The 19,856-nt window shown below is 37.4% G+C and overlaps 1 protein-coding gene across 1 annotated transcript in view; it reads right to left on the bottom strand.

Annotated features, from left to right (window-relative positions):
- Nucleotides 1-19,856, bottom strand: part of COL25A1 (collagen, type XXV, alpha 1) — a 214,896-nt gene that overhangs the window by 4,689 nt on the left and 190,351 nt on the right. Inside the window, exons 29-35 of the mRNA XM_008576720.1 lie at nucleotides 18,910-18,945; nucleotides 17,241-17,294; nucleotides 12,255-12,308; nucleotides 10,691-10,717; nucleotides 9,690-9,743; nucleotides 5,507-5,584; nucleotides 3,637-3,675 (exon numbers count right to left, since the gene is read on the bottom strand). Of these exons, the coding sequence (XP_008574942.1) occupies nucleotides 3,637-3,675; nucleotides 5,507-5,584; nucleotides 9,690-9,743; nucleotides 10,691-10,717; nucleotides 12,255-12,308; nucleotides 17,241-17,294; nucleotides 18,910-18,945 (342 nt within the window). The remainder of the gene's footprint in view (nucleotides 1-3,636; nucleotides 3,676-5,506; nucleotides 5,585-9,689; nucleotides 9,744-10,690; nucleotides 10,718-12,254; nucleotides 12,309-17,240; nucleotides 17,295-18,909; nucleotides 18,946-19,856) is intronic.

Raw genomic sequence — 19,856 nt, 5'->3', positions numbered from 1 at the left:
AGACAAATACATAGAATTAGTAGTCTTGGATAAAAATTCCAAAATAACATTTAAGAAAACTGGTAGAACCTTGAACAGAGTCTTTTTATCAATGAGCCAATTGATCATCTGATATGTGTCCTATGTTACTTTTCTAAACTCCAGGATGTCATAACAATTTTTCATCCTAGGTTCAACCCACTTTTTTCTTTTTGCCATTGAGAATCTTGTGGTGTTTGTCTCAGTAACTGTTCTGGGAAAGCAGAAAATTAGGGTTTTATCACATATGTACCATTATAAAATTACACTTTGTATGTGTAACCTACATAATCTCCTCCAAGCGCTGCAACACACTGTGGAATAGACTGAGGATGCTGACCTCAGGAGTGTTGTTGACTGCACCAACACCTGACCATAATGCTGTAAGCTGCTTCAAGTCTTGGTTCCTCTTTCCTTTTGCTAGCCCTCCCATGAATGCTGTGCGAGGTAGACCTGCCTGCTGTGAGAGCTTTACGTTGTACTGCAGGTTCCATCATGACCTAAGGCATCACAAATCCCTGGTTCATCATTTTGAGCAGCTGTAATTATCAAGGTTTTCTTAGAACTGAAGTCAAGTCTGAGAGGACTGAGGAACAGTGGTCTTTGAGGTATGAGCTGATAGAGCAGATCTTACAGTCTTCTTTGACATTTACTCAAAGAAAAATCAATGAGAAAAGCAAAATATACAGAGAAGGAGAGAGATAGAGGTCTCTTCATCCACCCACCACAACAGTGACTAGTCCACAGGGTCATCTTTCAGTTTACTAATTAGCAACATTTGTTTTTCTCTCTTCAACAAAAGTGAAAGCTCTACTAGGTGTGCTAAGGAGGTTGGGTCCTTTATGATCTTCAAGGGTGGAGTTCACTCAAGGTTTATTATTTATTTATTTTGGCAGCCAGCTGAACCCTGGACCTTGGTGTTATCAGCACCATGTTCTAACCAACTAAGCTAACCGGCCAGCCTCAATAATTCAGGTCTAGTTTAACGATTCTTCTTGTGTTGTTAGATTTAGAAAACTGAACTATATCTAGAAAGAAAAGGAAAATAGTTTTGCATGAGAAAAAATTATTATTGAGAATAGCAAAACCAAGAGGACTTGTTCATCACAGTGATTTACACTGCTGCCACAATCTGAATTGTAAGTCAAACATTTGCTGTTGCGCTGCAGAGCTTAATAAACGCAACAGTGCTCAAAAGCGTCGTTTACATAAAATAGGACTCACTAAAAGCAATCTACTGGCCTTATTTTTAAAATATCATTTAAAAAATAATTTGACTATTTGGGATAGCCAAGTTGACCCACAAGAAATTTGAGAATATTTGATTTTTCTCATTCTTTCTTTTTGCAGGGGAGGGTGGGAGAGGGAGCATCAGGCATTTGTGTGTGCTGGGGGGTGTAGTAAGTAATAATGAATTTTTACCATTGAGTTATTATTCTTTAAATAAGAAGATGCTAGATTCATGAGGTCCTTAACTTTATGTGGAATAAAGTACCTATTATGTGGAAAAATGAGTATTTAAAAAAGCGAAATTTCTGATTTTCTTTTTTTTTTTTTCCTTTTTGTCTTTTTTCGTGACCGGCAACGGATCGCAACCCTCAGTGTTGTGCCCATACCGGACTGGGACCGGCAACGGGATCACAACCCTCCGCGTTGCGCCTGCACCTCGCTCAGCCAGTGAGCGGCCGGTCTGTATGTGGGATCCGAACCCTCGGCGGGAGCGCTGCCACGCTCCCAAGCGGCGCACTGTAGCAGTGCGCCACCAGGCCGGCCCCGAAATTTCTGATTTTCTAATGCTACTCATATTACTACCAGGCCATTTCATGACCCAAAAAGATGATGAGTCTGTGGCTTGATGTCATTATTATTATGCCTTTACAAAAAGGATGTGACTAAAAGGTGGCCAGAAATGACTTTGAGCCCAAGTTCGGAGGGGTGTCAGAAGGCTGGATAAAGTAAGCCTCATCTCCTTCAATGTAAAATGTGCTAATGATTGTATTAAAAAATCATTATATTTTAGATTACAGGACAAAGGTTAGAAAGCAAATGGTAATTCCAGCTCAGGATGGTACTAAAATTCTGTGAATGGGGGTTATGATGATGAAGGGATAGTCTTCTCAGGTGATTCTAGGTCCATCTTCCTGAGACCCACTTGACCTCAGATGTAATCGAGCTACTTATGTGGCAGGCTGACAGTGGAGTATGGGCAGCTACTACATAAGTGAAAGTACTGAGAGAGATGGTTTTTCTTTCCCTGACCAAGCAGGTGAGACTAGTTACGAAAGAGAGTGAGTTACACAGAATCTCCTCACCAATGGAGTTGCTGAGGTGAGAGGCAACTAAGAGAGTCAAGTTTCTTATCTTTCTGCAAGCCTGCATTTGCTGTAGATTTGTTGCAGTTCTGCCAATGAAACCTGTCTGTCCAGAATTACTGACTAAGCTACAAGGTGTTGGAGAAAAAATTTCCAAATGACCAAAACAGCTTGTGTACTTCCCCCTTAGCTCCTTTTGACACTGGGAAATTCCTTCATTCTTCAGTAGCATGTGCACAGTCCTTTACAACTGGGTTCACACCCTTAATACCTAAAGGTTTGGCATTCTCTGAACAGCACCTCTCATCCAGATCTCTTCCCTGCTTAAAGTTCTGCCATTGCTTAACACTGTCTATAACTCTTAATTCTGTTACTTAATTAGCTCTGTGCTCTTGGAAGGTCCTTAACTTCTCTGAATTTCAGTGTCCTCATCTGTATCAAGGGTAATAATACTTTACAGGGTTATTGTGTGGATTAAATGATATGATATTCCCTATATGAAAGGGCTTGTCACACAGCCTTCATACACACAAGGTCCTCTATAAAAATCCTTTCCCACTGAATACATACATAGTGACTATGAGTAGCCATATGAAGAGGCTAGAATAACTGATATCATAAAGGATGCTGACTTAAACTCATTCAGGTTCTCCTAAATAAATCAAGATATCATTGAAAAAAAAATCAAGCTTATATTTTCTGCTTTCTCAGCTTTGTGACTAATATTGACAGGGTTCTACCACGTATTAGCATGTTTATCTAAGTAATTGAGTATAAATAGAAAAAATCACAATTAAGAATAGTTTTAAACAATACAAGGACAAAGAGTTTATTGAGAGACAAGCAAAACATTATCAAGATGCACTGACCCTTTCTGTTCCACAGAAAGGATTAGATAGGGAAGGTTCCAAACCGCAATGTTTGCTAAGAACTGTGTTTACTCGTCAGCTTAAGAAGAAATCAGCAGTAAATATACTGATCAAAAGATATTCTGGGCCGAGCCCGTGGCGCACTGGGGAGAGTGCAGCGCTGGGAGCGCAGCAGCACTACCGCTGCGGGTTCGGATCCTATATAGGGATGACCAGGGCGCTCACAGAGCTCACTGGCTGAGCGCAGTGTGGCCGGTCTCAAAAAGGACAAAAAAAAAAAAAAAAAGATATTCTGAAGATGGAATCTTTTGCTTTTTAATACCCAAATGACTTTCAGGAATGTCAAATTCAAAGGGTCTGTTCTAAATAGAAAAGACTATGCCAAGTCCAGAGAACGGGAGAGTGCTCCTTTTTAGAAATAATTCTGGGAAGCTTACCTTTTGCCAACAGCCAGGCATGGGTAATCCATCTGGCCCCTGTTTTAAAGAGAAGAAAAGGAATTCCTTAGGCTCCAGAAGAGTGATCAAACTTCATAATTCACATGCCCAGAGGCTTAAAAAATGGATTTCTACCCACTAGGTGGCTTTAGTCATAGGCATCTTTTACTAATTAGCAACATCTAATTTATTACCCAATGTTAGTTAAAAATGAAGAAAATTCATGTTTTCCACAGTGAGTATACATTTTTAAAATACATGAAGTATAGAAAAAGCTACACCTAATTTTGCAAAAGCAATTTACAAAGCACAGTCGTCTGTTCACAGTTATACCTTTAGAAAATAAATCTGTACTATACCTCTTAATTTCACTAAAACACATCTCACAATTATCTTTATGAAATAAACCAAAATAACTTCTCTTCCTGGCCACTAAGGACTACAGCTGAATTCATGATAATGAAAAATCAAAGATAAACCATTTCTATCTGAAGTTTATGGCTCTTCACATGCCAGTATTTTTCGCATTTTTTTATATTGGAAGTAAATATAATAGAACATACTCAATTAATTGAATTAAAAGATAGGTAGCCTATCTATACCTTTATAGTAAAATATTATCCATAGCACTTATCAGTCTTTCTATTTAAATTCTTCAGAAGTTAGCTAATGAATTCTGAATAAAATGAGGGGTTCCTAAATATTGCAAAATTTAATTTAAAGTGTAAGCATTCTTCAGATACAAATGATACAAATAAGGCAGGAAGAGTTGGTATATTATGAAGGCATGCTTATATTTTTCCTCAACAAAACAATTATAAAATATGACTTATCATGAACACCAAGCAAACAAAAGACTAGACACTTCATACTGAGATTTTCTAACTATAATTATTAAACGAATAATTTTTTCTGTAAATACAATCTCTTAAAAGATTAAGAAATATAAATTTATCTTTAAAGATTCATGCTCATAACTGAAGAATAATATAAGAACATGCAGACCAGTATAACCATCATCATGATCATAAAATTTTTTCTTTATACCTAAAAATATATAAATATACTTTCTTTTTAAATATAAAAAAACATTTTGAAATAGTTTTATAAAATGTTTGGGAAAAAAATTGGTAATGCCAGATTGGTACAAGGAGAAGGATCAACCAGTAGAATTTTAGATTTTAGTATAAGGAGGATTTTGAGTTCATGCCAATGGAAACAAGGGAGTTCTGTCTACTTCAGGAAAGTGAGTTTCAAAAGGAGAGACCATTAAATCGAAAAGGTTATGTGGCAAAGAAGAGGGTTTGGGCTGCAGACTATTACCATCTTTAGAACCTCAGAGAAATTTGGTTTTCTTCCATATGGTCTCTTAAAAGCATTCGCTTGAATTGGTTAACTCTTGACCACAGAAGCTTAATTCTGTAGGTTTGGCCTTATTTATAACCCGACTAAAATTTAGTAGAAGAGGCAAAAATACCTTTATTTCTTTTAGCAAAAAAAAAAAGTTAAGCTCAAGGATAAAATCAAAAGCTATACCCTAGCAGTGTCTTTGCATCAAATATTTTTATATACTTTTAATATAATCTTTAAATATTAATTGAATATATTAGTATTCCAAAAAGCACAGGTATGGTGGTCATGTCAGTTGTGAGAACAATCTCAGGAGATTAATTTGCATTCAGTGACAGAAACACACGCTTGTGCTCTTCACTCTGCAAAGAGTGGCGGAAGGAGCCTCTTCATGCACATGCATGTAGTGCGTTTATCACATAAAGCTTGCTCCAGAAAGCACCACTTTACACTGATGAAGATGATTACGTAATAAGCAAAGGGACTGCATGCAGGGTGGTAGGAAAGAGAAATACTGTACCAATTGGCAAGGGGCATCCAGCCCATCCAGGCCAGGCTGGCCTGGCTCCCCTTTTTCCCCCTTAACGCCACGGAATCCCTGTTTGTAAAGATTAACTCATAACGTTACTAACACAAGAAATCACTTAAGCACAAATTCTGCTAAAGAAATAACTACAACAGAAGACTGGGAAAAGAGCAACTCTGAAGGGAACAGTAACATGCAGTGAAACTGCACAAAATAAAATGGAGCTGGGAACGTTCCTATAAGGGCTTGTCTAGAATCGGTGGTCTTCTTTTTTAGGGGTATGCACTAGTACCGGTTCCTCTTCAGACCCTATATTGTAGCTGCACAGTGATATTTGAGGGTTAAGAAACAAGGCAGAGCTAGTGGCCAGAGACAAGATGTGGAACACACTCATATCAGGATAACCTGAGATAGATGTTTCTGGCATCTTAAAGTCTTTGTTAAGTGGCCTCAGTCAGAAACCCTGCTGTTACTGGTACCTCCAGCTTGCTCTTCTCCCATCTCATCCCCTCACATGTGACATCCAGAGACAGTTGCATGAGTCAGACATACCAACGGGCAGGGTGCATCTAATCCAGGGGCACCCTGTTCTCCTTTCTCCCCTTTAGGCCCCTTTTTGCCTTTCTTTCCCTTTTCCCCCTGTGGATACAAGGGTTTAAATAAAAGACAGGTTTTATTTGGGGAGAGGGGGGATAACGGTGATTCAAAAGATAGTTTAGCTAAGAAAAGTCTGGAAGGGCATTTACCAGTGTTTTCTGGTTTAGGTAAGGCATGATATAAAAAATAACTTATATTTTCAGAGTGACAATAGATTCCAGGCAGCAGTATGTGAGATTTTATTTAAGATACTCAACAAGACAAAAGAGGAGACCTAAGAGGCGAACACATCAGAAAGGAAGATCAGTGCTGCCTTGAACAACAATGTTGTAGTCATCGTGAATTAGGTGTTTGTGCCCAAAACCTGGAGAGATACCAATTGCATTGAAGCCAGCCAATAGCAGGTGAAGTTCAGGAGAATAATGGACACTTCACCTGATTTTCAATACCGATTAACTTGCATTTTTCTAATCCTGTAATAGATGAAATCCACACTGAACTAGAGGAAAAGGAAAAAATATTAACAGCTTCTCTCTCTCTAAAATGTACCCAATTTTATGACATTTTTTTTGTAGCTCTCACTAAAAAATATTCAGTGTATTAAAATATGCTTCTATTTCTTTTAACTTTTTTTTAAGGAAACTAAAAACAAGTACGTTCCTTATTAAGTCTGGTAAACAAATGTTAAAAGTGCTAATACTACACAGCAATGCCAACTGGAGAAACAGACTTATTTCTAAACCTAAGGATCACCTTTAATTCACTCTCTTATTGATCTCATGCCAGTTATTCACAATGGTAAATGAGTTTCCAGCTTACTCACAATGTAACAAAAAAAAAAGAAAGAAAGAAAGAAAAATCTGTTCAAGAGAGGAAAAGCAACTTTGGACTCAGTAAAAATGAGGTAAGCAGGATAATTACATAGTGGGAATGTAGCCATGGAAATTAGTATTTAGAAATCAAGGTAAAGGTTGTGGGAAATCTGCATGGATCATAGGAATGGAGGAATTAAGGAAAGGAGGCAAAAGGAGGAGAAGGAATGCACCTCAGCTGTTTCACATTAATGTAAATATCTCTGCATATTTATAGACAGGGAGTTAGTGCCGTGCAGAATACAAAAAAACCGAACAATACATATTTAAATTAGTATATTCATTCTGCAATCAGTATGGCAGTTACCATAAAACTGAATAATCTCTGAAGCAAAACAACATGAATATTCAAAGATGAAAGGACATATACATAACAGAAATATATGAGATATGCATTTAAATAAATACATTCATTCTGACAGCGTGAGTGAAAACTCCTCGGTTTTTTCCTGTGTGCCAAAAAGATTGCATCAGAAGGCTCAGAATCAAAAACACTTGGGCTTCTTGAATACTTCGGATAGAGAAATTCCGTGTAGTTTAGTTATCTTGATCAAGGACAAAGACCTGAGAAGCCACCGAAAGAGAGCAGGTGTGATAGGAAATAAGATGGAAAGAGGATTTGGAAGTAAGTTGCTCATTCATGCAAGATGAATCAACATCCTTGCTTAGCAAATAACTTCAGTGCCATGACATAAAATTGATTTAAACTTATTTGGGTGAGTTCTTTCCTACCAGAAGGCAGTGGACTCTTCACATACATGTGTCTGAGACTAGGTGTGTTGGTTATTATTAATTTAGAATTCAATTCATTATTTGATTGGTAAATCGACTCGGATTAACCACTCAACAGAAAAGCGTTGCCATATGACAGTCACTGTGCCAGGCTACAGGAATCATTTTTCAGTAAAATTTTAGTGAAACTCAAACTTTATAAAAGAGACACTACTGTACAAAATATAATGTACCAACGTTATTAATCTTTGTTTTGTAATACATAGTGATTCCACATGCAACACAAAACCATCTGTCATTGTGGGTATGAGCACATGAGGGTTCTTGCTAATTTTTATTTCTCACGTAAAAGAATGATATACATAAAGTGTTCACATTTAAAATATCATTTTCCTAAATATAAAGCTTCTAATCATGGACTCTGAATATGGAATTATTTTTGCATGGGTGATTAACATTATTCTGAGGATCAAGTTTGTAGCTTTATACTTTGATAAGCCATATAATACTGGTAATTTTTTCCTTGTTTAAAAGCTTATGAGTATCCTCATAATGTTGACACACTATTGAATGAATAATATTTTAGATTCATACAACCCATTAGGTAAACATCAATTACATATAATCTTTAAAACACATTCAACTTGGGCTGAAAGCTTGTATACAAAATTTATCTCAAAACATGTATATTTTATAGTAAGAATTTATAACTCAGAATTAAAGAACTTTTTTATGCCTGTTTCTTTGTGAAATGGGGAAAAAATAGCACCAACCTGAGGGGGTTGTTTTGAAGACTAAAAGACATCATATGTAAAGCTCTTGGGAAAGCACGTAAGTGCTCAATAAAAGTGATCACATTGAGGAGGATGATGGTGCTTTTGGATAAACACTCACATAGGCTCTCTAACTAATGGGAGGCTAAGTGATGTTTAAGACCTAAAACATACACAGCAGGCTTGACATCCGTTCCTTGACAACTCTCATTTGGCTTTGCTTTTCTAAAGCTATGCACTTCATTGTTCAAGGGAATTCATAGAGTTTTTAAAACAGTATGTAGTTAAATAGAGCAGGACATGGATTAATCTGAGAAATATAGTTGGTTTTAATTTGAACTGTGAAAGTGCAATTCCAGCTACTTTAAGATTTTCACTATTCTACTGAGGCATTGAGTTTTTGTTGGCTTCTTTGCTGTATCCAATATAAAAAAAAATTTTTAGATTCACTATTGGGTCAAAGATTCAAGCAAAGTACAGAGAGAGGGAAAGAGAGGGAAAGAGAGAGAACAAAGGAGAAGAAAGGAAAAAATGATATTTAAAGTTCATAATCCAAACTTTCCTTTCATTTATAAAACCATATTGCCTGATATTAGCTCCTATATACCCTGAAGCTGAGGGTTCTGAGACAGAACCTCAACACCAACCTCATAAAATACACCAATATCTTCATTTAAAAGGTCTATGGCTGCCAGCTCTGAATCTGAAAGTGGCAAGTGCTAGTCCCTGCATAATGGACCTACTGTGGTTTATCAGTCTCAGTGCTTGTTCATCATTTTAAAATAGAAAATATCAAGATACATTTCTGTCTTTCTACTGGGAATTTTGTGAGGATAAAAGAGATGTTGACTTTACAGAGTCAGATGAACTCTGCCAAAATACCACTGCAGATTTCTGCTTTTTAATTTTACTTTCTTAAATAATTTTTTCTTTAAATCCCTGGACATTACATTTTTTAATAAATTGGTGTCAGGTAGTTGAAATACTGTAGTTTGGATAGCTAGGGATTATAAAGTGCCCTTATTTCTAGTGGTGTAGCTTTCTTCTTCTTTGAGGACCTGATTCCTTAGTTCAGGCATCGGTGTGTTTTTGGAGCACAGGATGGAGAAAGGTTAGGTGTCTGATAAAATCACACACATTGAACAGCAAAGCAATCAGCATGAAAAGAATCAAGCAAGGTACATGCTGGGAGGGAGATGTCACCTTTTCCCCCTTTTCTCCTAGATCACCCTTCTCGCCCCGCGGGCCAGGGAAGCCCTGTAGGATAAAAAGCAAACCAAAAAGATCTATTGGTGTAACTGGCAAAATCATATTGAAAAAAATTAGGATTTCATGTTTCTGAACTCAAATCTGATGAGAGCTGGCATGCCATATAATCTTAAATCTTAGGTAAAGCAGTACTTAGGAATAATAGCTTTCTATTGATACACCACAAGTTTCTTGCTTTTTCTTCTAAAAAACGTGTAGTGGAAAGAATACCAGGATATTAGTTTGAATCCCGGAAAGTACACTGATTTGTGTGGATTTGGGCAAATCACTTACCTCTCTGTGCTTTAGTCCCTTGACTGTAAAATGAGGTTAATGATATCTATCACGCAGCTGTTGTGAATATTAAAGGAGAGGATGTATGCAAAATGCCAGAGTGATGCCTGCACATAACAGGTGCTCAATAAATAGTAACTGTTATTACTTTGCTATCGTCATTATTCACATAATACAGGATGAACAGTCATCATTTCTAGAAGCATTTTCTTTTAATATTCTCTACTTTTATACTCTTATGTTAGCATAAGATATATAGGGACTTAATGCTAAAAGGAAAAAAATGTTGCATAAATGCTGTAAGAAAAAACATAATATACCATTCCCTAAGGGTAGCATGTGAGAGGTATATTGATTTTATGCATATTTTTCCATAAGTGGGTCATGCTGATGTTGAGTATTCTTAATTTGCAAAAGTATTTTGAAGTGCCCCTATCTACTGTCAGCTATTAATTTTATACCAGATAATTATGTTTTTGGCTTTTATGTTTATCTCATGCAAACAGTAGAGTATTGTATATTGCTGTCTACATGCACAGCAATATATGCTTTGTGCATAGTTATACGCACAGAAAAAATAAGAAGTATTCTTGCTGTTATTGATGATGGAGACCATCAACATCTATTACAATAGGAAGATGTTTACAGTACGTATTACTTACATCAAGACCAGGCTCTCCATCTTTCCCCTGCCAAAGAACCATAGTAGCTACATTAGTGTTCCTAAGTCTCATGAATACGTTGTTTTATTTAAGGCTATCTGGACATGCAACACTAATATTAGAACTACTTTGGAAATGTGAAAAAGATTCTCTATTGTTTAGTATTACAAATTTCTTTAACTAAATCAAGTAAAGTAACTGTTAGTGTTGCAATTAAGGGTCATGAAAATTTTTTATTGTATGTTGAGTTAAACAGACAGATATTCTGCTGAAGTTTAATGTTTGGTATCCAAGTTATCAACACAGGATTTAAAATGAAAGCAAAAATATTGTTTAGTTGATTTTAAAACAGACCAGCACTATTAGAGGATGTGAATCAATGCTACTTCAGTTTTAAAATTTAGTAGTTAGGTTAGAATATAAAAACTTTTTTTTAAGGAGCTAGACAGTACAGGAATCGAATGCTGCACCTTAAGAAAACTGTTGTTAAATATAGTCCTAATTTGGCCAGATGTGCACCTGTCTATAGATATTAAGGGTGTGAGGGTCACAACTTAAAAACTGGTCTTAAGCAAGCTTTGTAGAGGAATGATCCCCAAATATAAAAGGAGTCATAAGACTGTTACTCAAGGATGACAGATTCACCCCCACGGTGCAGATGATCATGGTGATGACCCTGCTGTGTCATGCTATGGATCCACCCAAAGTTCCTGAGAGGCTGCTTTGATTCTGTCAATTAGATTTTGAAATCTATTTCAAAGTCAGCATTGTTTAGCATTGAGGTAATCATGGTTTTGTTATCTCAGTTCATAAAAAGTACGTGGAAGGTACAGAGTGTTTAAAAACCTTAATACAATATATGCTTCTGTTGTCGTCCTACCCTACCCTACTGAATCAATTATAATTATTCTAAAGATAATGTTTTTGAAGTAAACCCAAGGTCTTAATTTGAATTCTACGTAATTGAGAATTTTCAGGAGATAGAACACTACCAACATTCTGTGTTCTGAATTTCATTTCTTATCACAGTAATTTAGAAAGGTCAGAAACATCAATCAAATCATCATAAATATCAACTTAATTTGAAGAATCATTTTCAGCAGCAAGAGTAGTCTTAGTAAATAATCTATGAGAACGGATATCCAAACCCTTTGACCTTGGTGTTATAACAGTGTTCCAACTGAGCCAACTGGCCAGCTTATTGTTTTAAATGAAGCTTCCACACCCATTTTTGGATACAGTGACCTTCCAAGGAAGTGCCAGTCATGAGCGTCCAGTCAGATGGCATAGGGAGGGTGTTATCTGACAGTCAAAATCCTGCTTTGAGGTTAGTGCTCTTTATTCCATTATTTACGATCCTCTCAATCTCATGAAGTCTGTACATGATGAGAGGGTGGGAGACTGAATGTAACCTGTCTGGGAAGAACATTGTAGGTAATCAGTGGATTGTTCTTTGCTCCTCTAATGTGATTAGTCTGCCCCACAAGGGGAGGATTAACTGTGTCAGTGACAGGACATCTATGCATGCTAATGGCGGTGACTGCACATGTGACAGTAAACTCACAGGCAGACCGTAGGGCCCTCTGGGTCCAGGCTCTCCCATGGCTCCTTTTTCACCCTAAAACAAAAATCAGAAAGTTCACATCATACATGCACACCTATCTTCCACACTTTCTCTATGGCTGTGTATGAAGCCTCTATTGGAAGTATCATTCTGTCAAAATTCCAAATATATAGGCTCTTACACGGTCACTGCCAGGGATACGGTAAAAGTCATCCACGACAGCATATTTTATTAAATTACCTTTGAAAGGAGGGTAGTAAGAGACTGCTGCTGCCCAGTTATGCAAAAGGGTTTGCATATACAGGATGCCACACTTGGGTCTCTTGAGCGTTAGTGTGAAACATTAGTTACTAATTATGTTACTACTTTTTTTAAAAATGTAAGAATAAAATGCTATTTTCCCTCTATCAACTACCTCTTCTAATATCAAATAGCCTTTGTCGACTGTCCCCTCCCTTTACCTGGCTGCACTTCACTTCATGGCCTTACATACCGGGAGACACACGAATGTTATAACCTGTTTACTCTCTGCTGCCCTCACTAGAATATGCATAGTCGGGTTCCAGGGCCTCTAGCTTTGTTTCCTACAGCATCCCCGTGGCTTAGAACAGTATTTGGTACATCAGTAAATATTTGTTGAATGAATGAATCAAGTCAAATTTATATAATCATGTATACATTTTGCTTCCTTCCCAAAAAAGAGGGTTTAAAATTTTTTATGTTTGATAAGGTGTATCCATTACCTTCCTCACTTTCTCTCCAAATGCCTGCTTAAATAGAATAACTTTTCTCAGTTTAAACAATAATCTTGAATGCTTATAAAGAATAAATGTTATTGGAGGTGGTGCGATGAATGAAATAATTGTAATATTAAAAGATATTCTGGGGCTGGCTGGTTAGCTCACTTGGGAGAGCATGGTACCAGTAATACCACGATCAAGGGTTCAGCTCTCTGTACTGGCCAGCCACAAAAAAGAAAGAAACAAAGAAACAAAAAGAAAAGACATTCTGCCTTTCAAATAGTGTTTCCTTCTGCTGCAATCTCCAAATTAAAGTGTTAGTATTAAGTACAAAAACTTCAGGATTAATGGTGATGTTTATATGAGTAGCCAAACAAAAAATGCTACCTTCTTTTATTACACCCCTGAAGAAGTTTAAAAGTTAACACATCTTCTTTGGTGGGTAAAATGCCAGGTTAAGCTGATAACTCTGCCTGCTTGTGTTTCTCTGTACCCCAGATTCCTATGTGAGCAAATTTCAGGTCACTGGTAACATTCTTCTTTAATCTAAATTTAAGGGGTTGGTGGAGCTAATTAGCACTGCCACTGGGAGGCACATATAGTACAGGTGAGATTACTGAAAATAGATATGACAAAAGCTTGTTAAGCTTTTATTACTTCATGTTTATTACTAAAGCAGCAGCAATTGCATTCAGTCAAGTGTTCAAGCTTTAAATGAAACAGATTTAATTTGAATTCTAGTTCTGACACTTTCTGGCCAGCAACTTTCTTAACCTTTCTGTGCCAGAGTTTCATTGGCTATAAAGTAAGAACAATAATACACATTCTGCAAAAACTGTTCTGAAGATTAAATGTGACTGTAATATATGAAATTGGGGGCCGGCCCGGTGGCACACTGCTACAGTGCGCCGCTTGGGAGTGCAGTGGCGCTCCCGCCGAGGGTTCGGATCCCACATACAGACCGGTTCCTGCTCACTGGCTGAGCGAGGTGTGGGAGCAACACCGAGGGTTGCGATCCCGTTGCCGGTCCCGGTCTGGTACGGGCGCAACACTGAGGGTTGCGATCCATTGCCGGACACGAAAAAAGACAAAAAGTAAAAAAATATATATATATATGAAATTGTATGCTGGAAAATAAATGTGCCATAAATAGTATTTATAATTAGTATTATACAATTAGAAGTCTTGTTTTTAATGAAAAGGGCCTCAAAATCAATTTCTTTTGATTTGGCAGTGGTACTTATGATTTCTATAACAGTGGGTGGCTGTGTATGTTTGTGTGGTGACTGTGTGTGTGTGTGCGTGTAAGTGTGTGTGTGTGCGTGTAAGTGTGTGTGTGTGTGTGTGTGTAGTGGGAAGTGAGGGGTTTAAAGGGAGGGTTCGCATAAACTGTAGAAGGCCTAGTTTGAAATAACTCCACAGACTAGAGTAGGTCTAGTTTGAGAAATCTCCACAGATTATTTTGATACAACTACTCACTGTCGCCTTCTCTGATTGAGAAGCTTGGCTTTGTTTTGTTTGAAAAATGAATATACTATGGCTTATTTGATTAAAGGTTTCACTAGAACATCTGTCTGTGGAATTCCTCTTCTAGAATAGCCTGCCCCCAATAATTACTTAAGCTAATAATGACGATTCCATTTCTCTGGCTGGCGACTGCTTTAGAAATGAGCATGTGACCCAGCTCTGGCCAGTGCGGGGACTGCGGCCTTCAGCTGGGCCACTCAGGAAGATTTCCTCCCTGCTGAGGAAGAGACACTGGGGACAGTCTCTCTCCCTGGCCCATGGCTCACTGGAGGGGAGGCTTAGAACCACTGCCACCAGCTTGCCTGTGGTCAAGAGACGAAGCCAGAATGTGGAAAAGGGCACTAAACCAAAGCCTAGAGTCCTCCTTCGGATATTTTGTTTTAGAAAACAATACATTTCTTTATTGTTTAAGCCATTCTGAGTTTGGATTCTGTCACTTAGAGCCCAAAGCATCCTAATAGTTCCAGTTTGAATACTTTTAGGAATGAAATATTAATACAGGGATTTGAACGTGCAACTTCTTTTCCTGGATTAAATAATTCCAAAAGAATTTTTGAAGCTCTCACATTTGACACACTCTGTAGTGTTCTGAAGCAGTTAAAGGCCTAATGAAGAAGGTGGCTGAGGCCAGGGAGGTACGCAGAGAGCTGAACACTGATGCTGTCAGCCAGGCATTTGAACAGTTTTGAATAACAATGCCTCTCGAATGCCTGGATTCTTTTAGGCTGGTCTAACTTCATTTAGATTCTTTAATCTGCCTCTCTACATTGAAGAATTATTCTAGAATGTCTCCCTTTGCTGATTCCTACCTTTTTAAAATTTGACATTTTTTCAAGAGAGTCCAGATGGTGCCTCAGTCCATTAACTGAGAATCACACTCCAGTTTAGCACTTTGGATGAGGGGCACTGGAGAGTTCTGATATGCGATCCAGTTAAGATAGTTAACATGCTGAGTAAGTACAAGTGTAACACTTTACACTGCACACCATTTGACTTAAACTATGCCTTCAAAATTCTTAGCAATTTCATCTGCTCTTCTGGTTAATTCTACCCCAGCACTGAGACCTGATACTCTTGTGACACTGTGGAGCTATCGGAAGTAGCAGCTGATTTACCAAACGGTAAACTCTCTTGAGCCCTGGGGCATTCTGCCAAAAGACCGCCTGAGATTTGTGGCTCCATTTTTAGTACATGGGCTGGGTTTTTTGCTACAATGCCTGACAGAGAATCTGCAGCAGCAGCATGGAGGCTCTTAGCTTTTAAATATTTTAATTAAGATGATCTTCAGAAGTCGTTGGTTTGAGCTTAGAAAGAAGACAATTGCAGATTCAAATTACATGTTCCTTTCAGACTCATCTCTTTCTAGAAGCACTCTTGGATAAAGCCAGTCTTCATCATTGTATGTACAGCCTGTACTATTTGTATTCACATTGGCCTCATTCTCCAGGTATTTCTTGCGTACATTTTTTTCTCTGCAATTTGATTGGAAACTCTTGTAGGTTCGGGAAAATAGCTGCTTCCTTCGCTGCACTGAGTATATAAGTATTAATAAAAGTATGAATAAAAGGCTATGGGATAATGAATCAATTACAATGGTATCCTTCTACATACTGGAGCAAATTAGCAAAACAGGCTTTATATAAGCGGGAGAAGAGTGTTTCCATTTCACAATAGAAATAGTACCATGCTTTGCACATAGTAGCATTTGATAAGTATTTACTGAATGAATGATGTCACTTTATAGGACACAGAGTTATGGAATTAGGAGGCACGTCAAAGAAATCACTACCCGGCCCTCTTTCTTAAAGCATATTATTCCAGACTGATGAAAATCTACCTAGCTTTTAAAAGTCTACAAACTTGAACAGCAACTCATTCCAACATTTTGAAGCCTTCACTATTGGGATACTTTCTTTATATCCTATCCTGGATGGTGGGGAAACTGATGATAAAATTCTACTCAGACACGTAAAAAACTCTGAGTTTTTCAAGGTGAGGAAAAGAAAAAGTGGGAGAGAGAGAGGGAGAGAAGTTCCAGACAGATGATCAGGGGCTAATGCTGCAGTACATTTTTCCACGTCAGATATTTATCTTCCATTCTGAATGTCTTTTTTTTTTTTTTTTCCCAAGGATATGGAAACAGGGACTAGCAATAGAGAGGTTAGTGAAAGGTTTTTGTTCTATAATGCACTAAAATTATTTCCTTATGGTTAGAGAAAAACAGGCTATTCTTTAGCTAAAAAAATAAAGAGAGAGAGAGCATATATAATGGTGCGGAGGAGAATACTTAGGTTTTGTAATTTCCTTTGGAAAAAAGTTATAACTTACTCTGAATGAACACAGTAGCTTTATATAAAAGATTATCAACCAGAATATGTAGTTCTGGAAATTTTAGCCCCATTGATTTCAATTTTCTGGATGAAGTCCAAATAAAAATATCTTCCTTATGGGCTAAGGAAGAATAATCTGAGCTATTTATTTTAGCTATGTAAATGTATGCATTGTTTTTATTAAGTCCACCATATTCTATTTTATACTCTGTGGTTTTCTTCTGTCAGTGTTAGGACTCTGAATAGAATGTAAGATGGTCTCTATTTCCATTTAATATTAGATAGCCCTTTATTTCTTCTGGAAAATGAGCAATTCAAGTTCAACTAATATGGAAAAGCCATGCTCTGTCTTTTCTTTAGCACACAGCTTAACTTCAGAAGCAACTTACTCTTTCTCCTTTGGGACCTGCAGGGCCATGGGGTCCCATAGGACCATCTGTACCCTAAGGGGAAAAAAACATATAAAAATAAGATAATATGAGACATATCACAAGGGCTGCAAGAAAAGCAGTTATAATTTATCCGGGACTTTTCCTGGGTGAATGATGCCTTAAAATGTCAGGAAGACAACTCATCTTCTTTACAAATGCTTTTATACTTGATTCTTTCAGGCCAGTGGTTTTCCAGAAACTCATGCAAAAAGGATGAATTATATAACTGCATATTTCAAGGAAGGGTACACACAAAAAGCTGTGTATCATATTTAATTATATATTTCCTCCCTGGCTAAATGGCACATCTTCACTTTGTTTCTATAATCTTAAGAGTAATGTAACTGTTTTTCCTTCCTATCACCTCTTCCTCAAGTCCTCTCTCCATACATCATAGCTCAGGCATGCTCTGAAGCTTTGTTTTCAACTGCTTAAGAGGCTTGTCCAGTTATATGAGTGGGGAAAAAAATGAAATAAATGAGAACAGTGTTTAGCTGTTCAAACTGAACTTTCTGCAGCTCTGTTGGGAGCAGCAGGAGCTTACAGGGAAGAAATTATTCTTATAGGTTCTGCTTCAGTGGCTGATGTCACCAAGCTTACAATTCACAAACCAAGCAGCCTGGATGAGTTAATGGCATAACTGCCTTCTGGCCTCCTGGTTAGTTCAGGATTAAGATTTCTGTGATAGAGAAGATAATACTTAAATACACATGGAACACTCAAGTCCAGTGAAAATAATGACCGCCTGAAGCAGGTTTTTAGAATTGCAAAGCTTGGAGTTTCTTTTAGATTCTTAAAAATGTAGCAAGGACTTCAAGGATACGTGCTCATTTTTCACGAAAACTGTGCTTAGATTTGCAAACAATTTATTACATTTGCAAATGTAGGAACTATTCCAACACAATTTTTGTACAGTATTCCTGTTTCTATTCTACTATTCTGGTTTATTCTGTTAGAGCCTTGTGATATGAAAGAATTCAGAGTTTCAAACTCATTCTAATGGTGAATTCTCATCTTAACTGATCTTTTTCCTACTGCCTGAACTCAAGAGTTCCTCTTCTGAAGACTTCTAAATACTAAGTATCTGCAGCTGAAATTTAACAGATGAAATCATTAAGAACCAAAGAGACAACATGACAGAGGACAGACAAGTCATTTCTATGAACAGAGATTTGAAAGTTAGTTCCAAGGAAGAAGTTACATTTCTAAGATGGACATAAACCTAAAAGAGAAAGTTATAAATTCACATTATTTGAATTTCTTCAGAGGGCCTCTCTCATGGAATTTTAGGGAATGTCTACCAGTTATGGAAAAATCTGTCTGGGATTTGAAGACAATGAAGCCAATTAGACTGGTCATTCTTCTCACCTAGAAATTGTCCAGACTTGAATGTGGGCTTCAGAAAGATGTTCTGGCAGTTTAGGCTGTACTTCAAACAGAGCTGCGACCTGTTCTCTGTCCACCTCTCCCCTTTCTGCCACCATCTGTGTTTGCCCTCCCCTTTTACTCCAGCCCTAAGTACCCCCCTCATTATTTGATGAGAGTACATGGAGCAAAGGGGGTCTGCCCTGAAGCACGTGATCGACAGCCGCGAAACTTGTCAGAGCAAGACGAGGGGCTGACTCACCCGGGATCCTGGCTTTCCGTCTAAGCCAGATGCTCCCTGCGTGATTTGGTTGGTAGCAGGGTTGGTGGGTGTAACACGAATGACAAGAACAGAGATTAGTATGAGGTACTGATGAACAAATATAACACTTCAAACAACATACTAGCAGTCACAGGTTCTGGGATGAATATCACATTGCTACAAATTGTTAGTTTTAAAAAACAAACCACATGACAATAAACACCCCACGGATGATGGCATTTGAATGACATTTCTATTCGACAAATTCTTATTTAGAAATCAAGTTAATGAGGTTTATAAAGTGGGCTACAAAGTAGTTACTGTTAACAGAGGCTCCTATCTAATTTCCATATGAAATTCATTTTCTAAAGACTGTACTACCCACAATACGGGGTTCTTTAGGTTCTGAAGAAAAAATAATGGTGATCTCCTAAGAAAGGGCTCACTATAATAATCAAGTTTAGCATTTCAGAGGAGGAAAAAAGAACTAGCTACACTTGTTAAAATACTATTTATGAATAACAAATGCAGGGTTTTAACATGCCAGGATGACTCTTTTTACAGGAACAATACTCATTGTTTTCTGAGTTATGCCTTCTGTTCACATCAGTCACCACTAGAGGGACTTCTAGGAACAGGAAAAAGCCAGAAAAAAATTCATGAGACAAAGCAAAAAATAACTCTCATACTAAATTGTTCCTCAATTCACTTCAAAGTATCCATGTATCAAAGCCTGAATGGAAAATGCCTTAAAAATAAAATGTTGCTCTCAGGTAATGCATGCTTTTCTTTACCTGGAACTCTAGGCTAGACATAGTGTATGATTAAAAAATGACATTGCCAATGCTTGTTTCAAGAATAAGCATAATTACATCTTTGATATGGCTTTTGTATCTCAAAGCCCAAATATTATTTACAGTCCTTTGAAAATATTGATTAGATCAAGT

This window comes from Galeopterus variegatus, unplaced genomic scaffold (assembly GCF_000696425.1).
Source record: "Galeopterus variegatus unplaced genomic scaffold, G_variegatus-3.0.2 Scaffold63, whole genome shotgun sequence".
Lineage (NCBI taxonomy): Eukaryota > Metazoa > Chordata > Mammalia > Dermoptera > Cynocephalidae > Galeopterus > Galeopterus variegatus.
The sequence above is the reverse complement of the archived record's forward strand: the minus strand, read 5'-3'. Positions and strand labels throughout refer to the sequence as shown.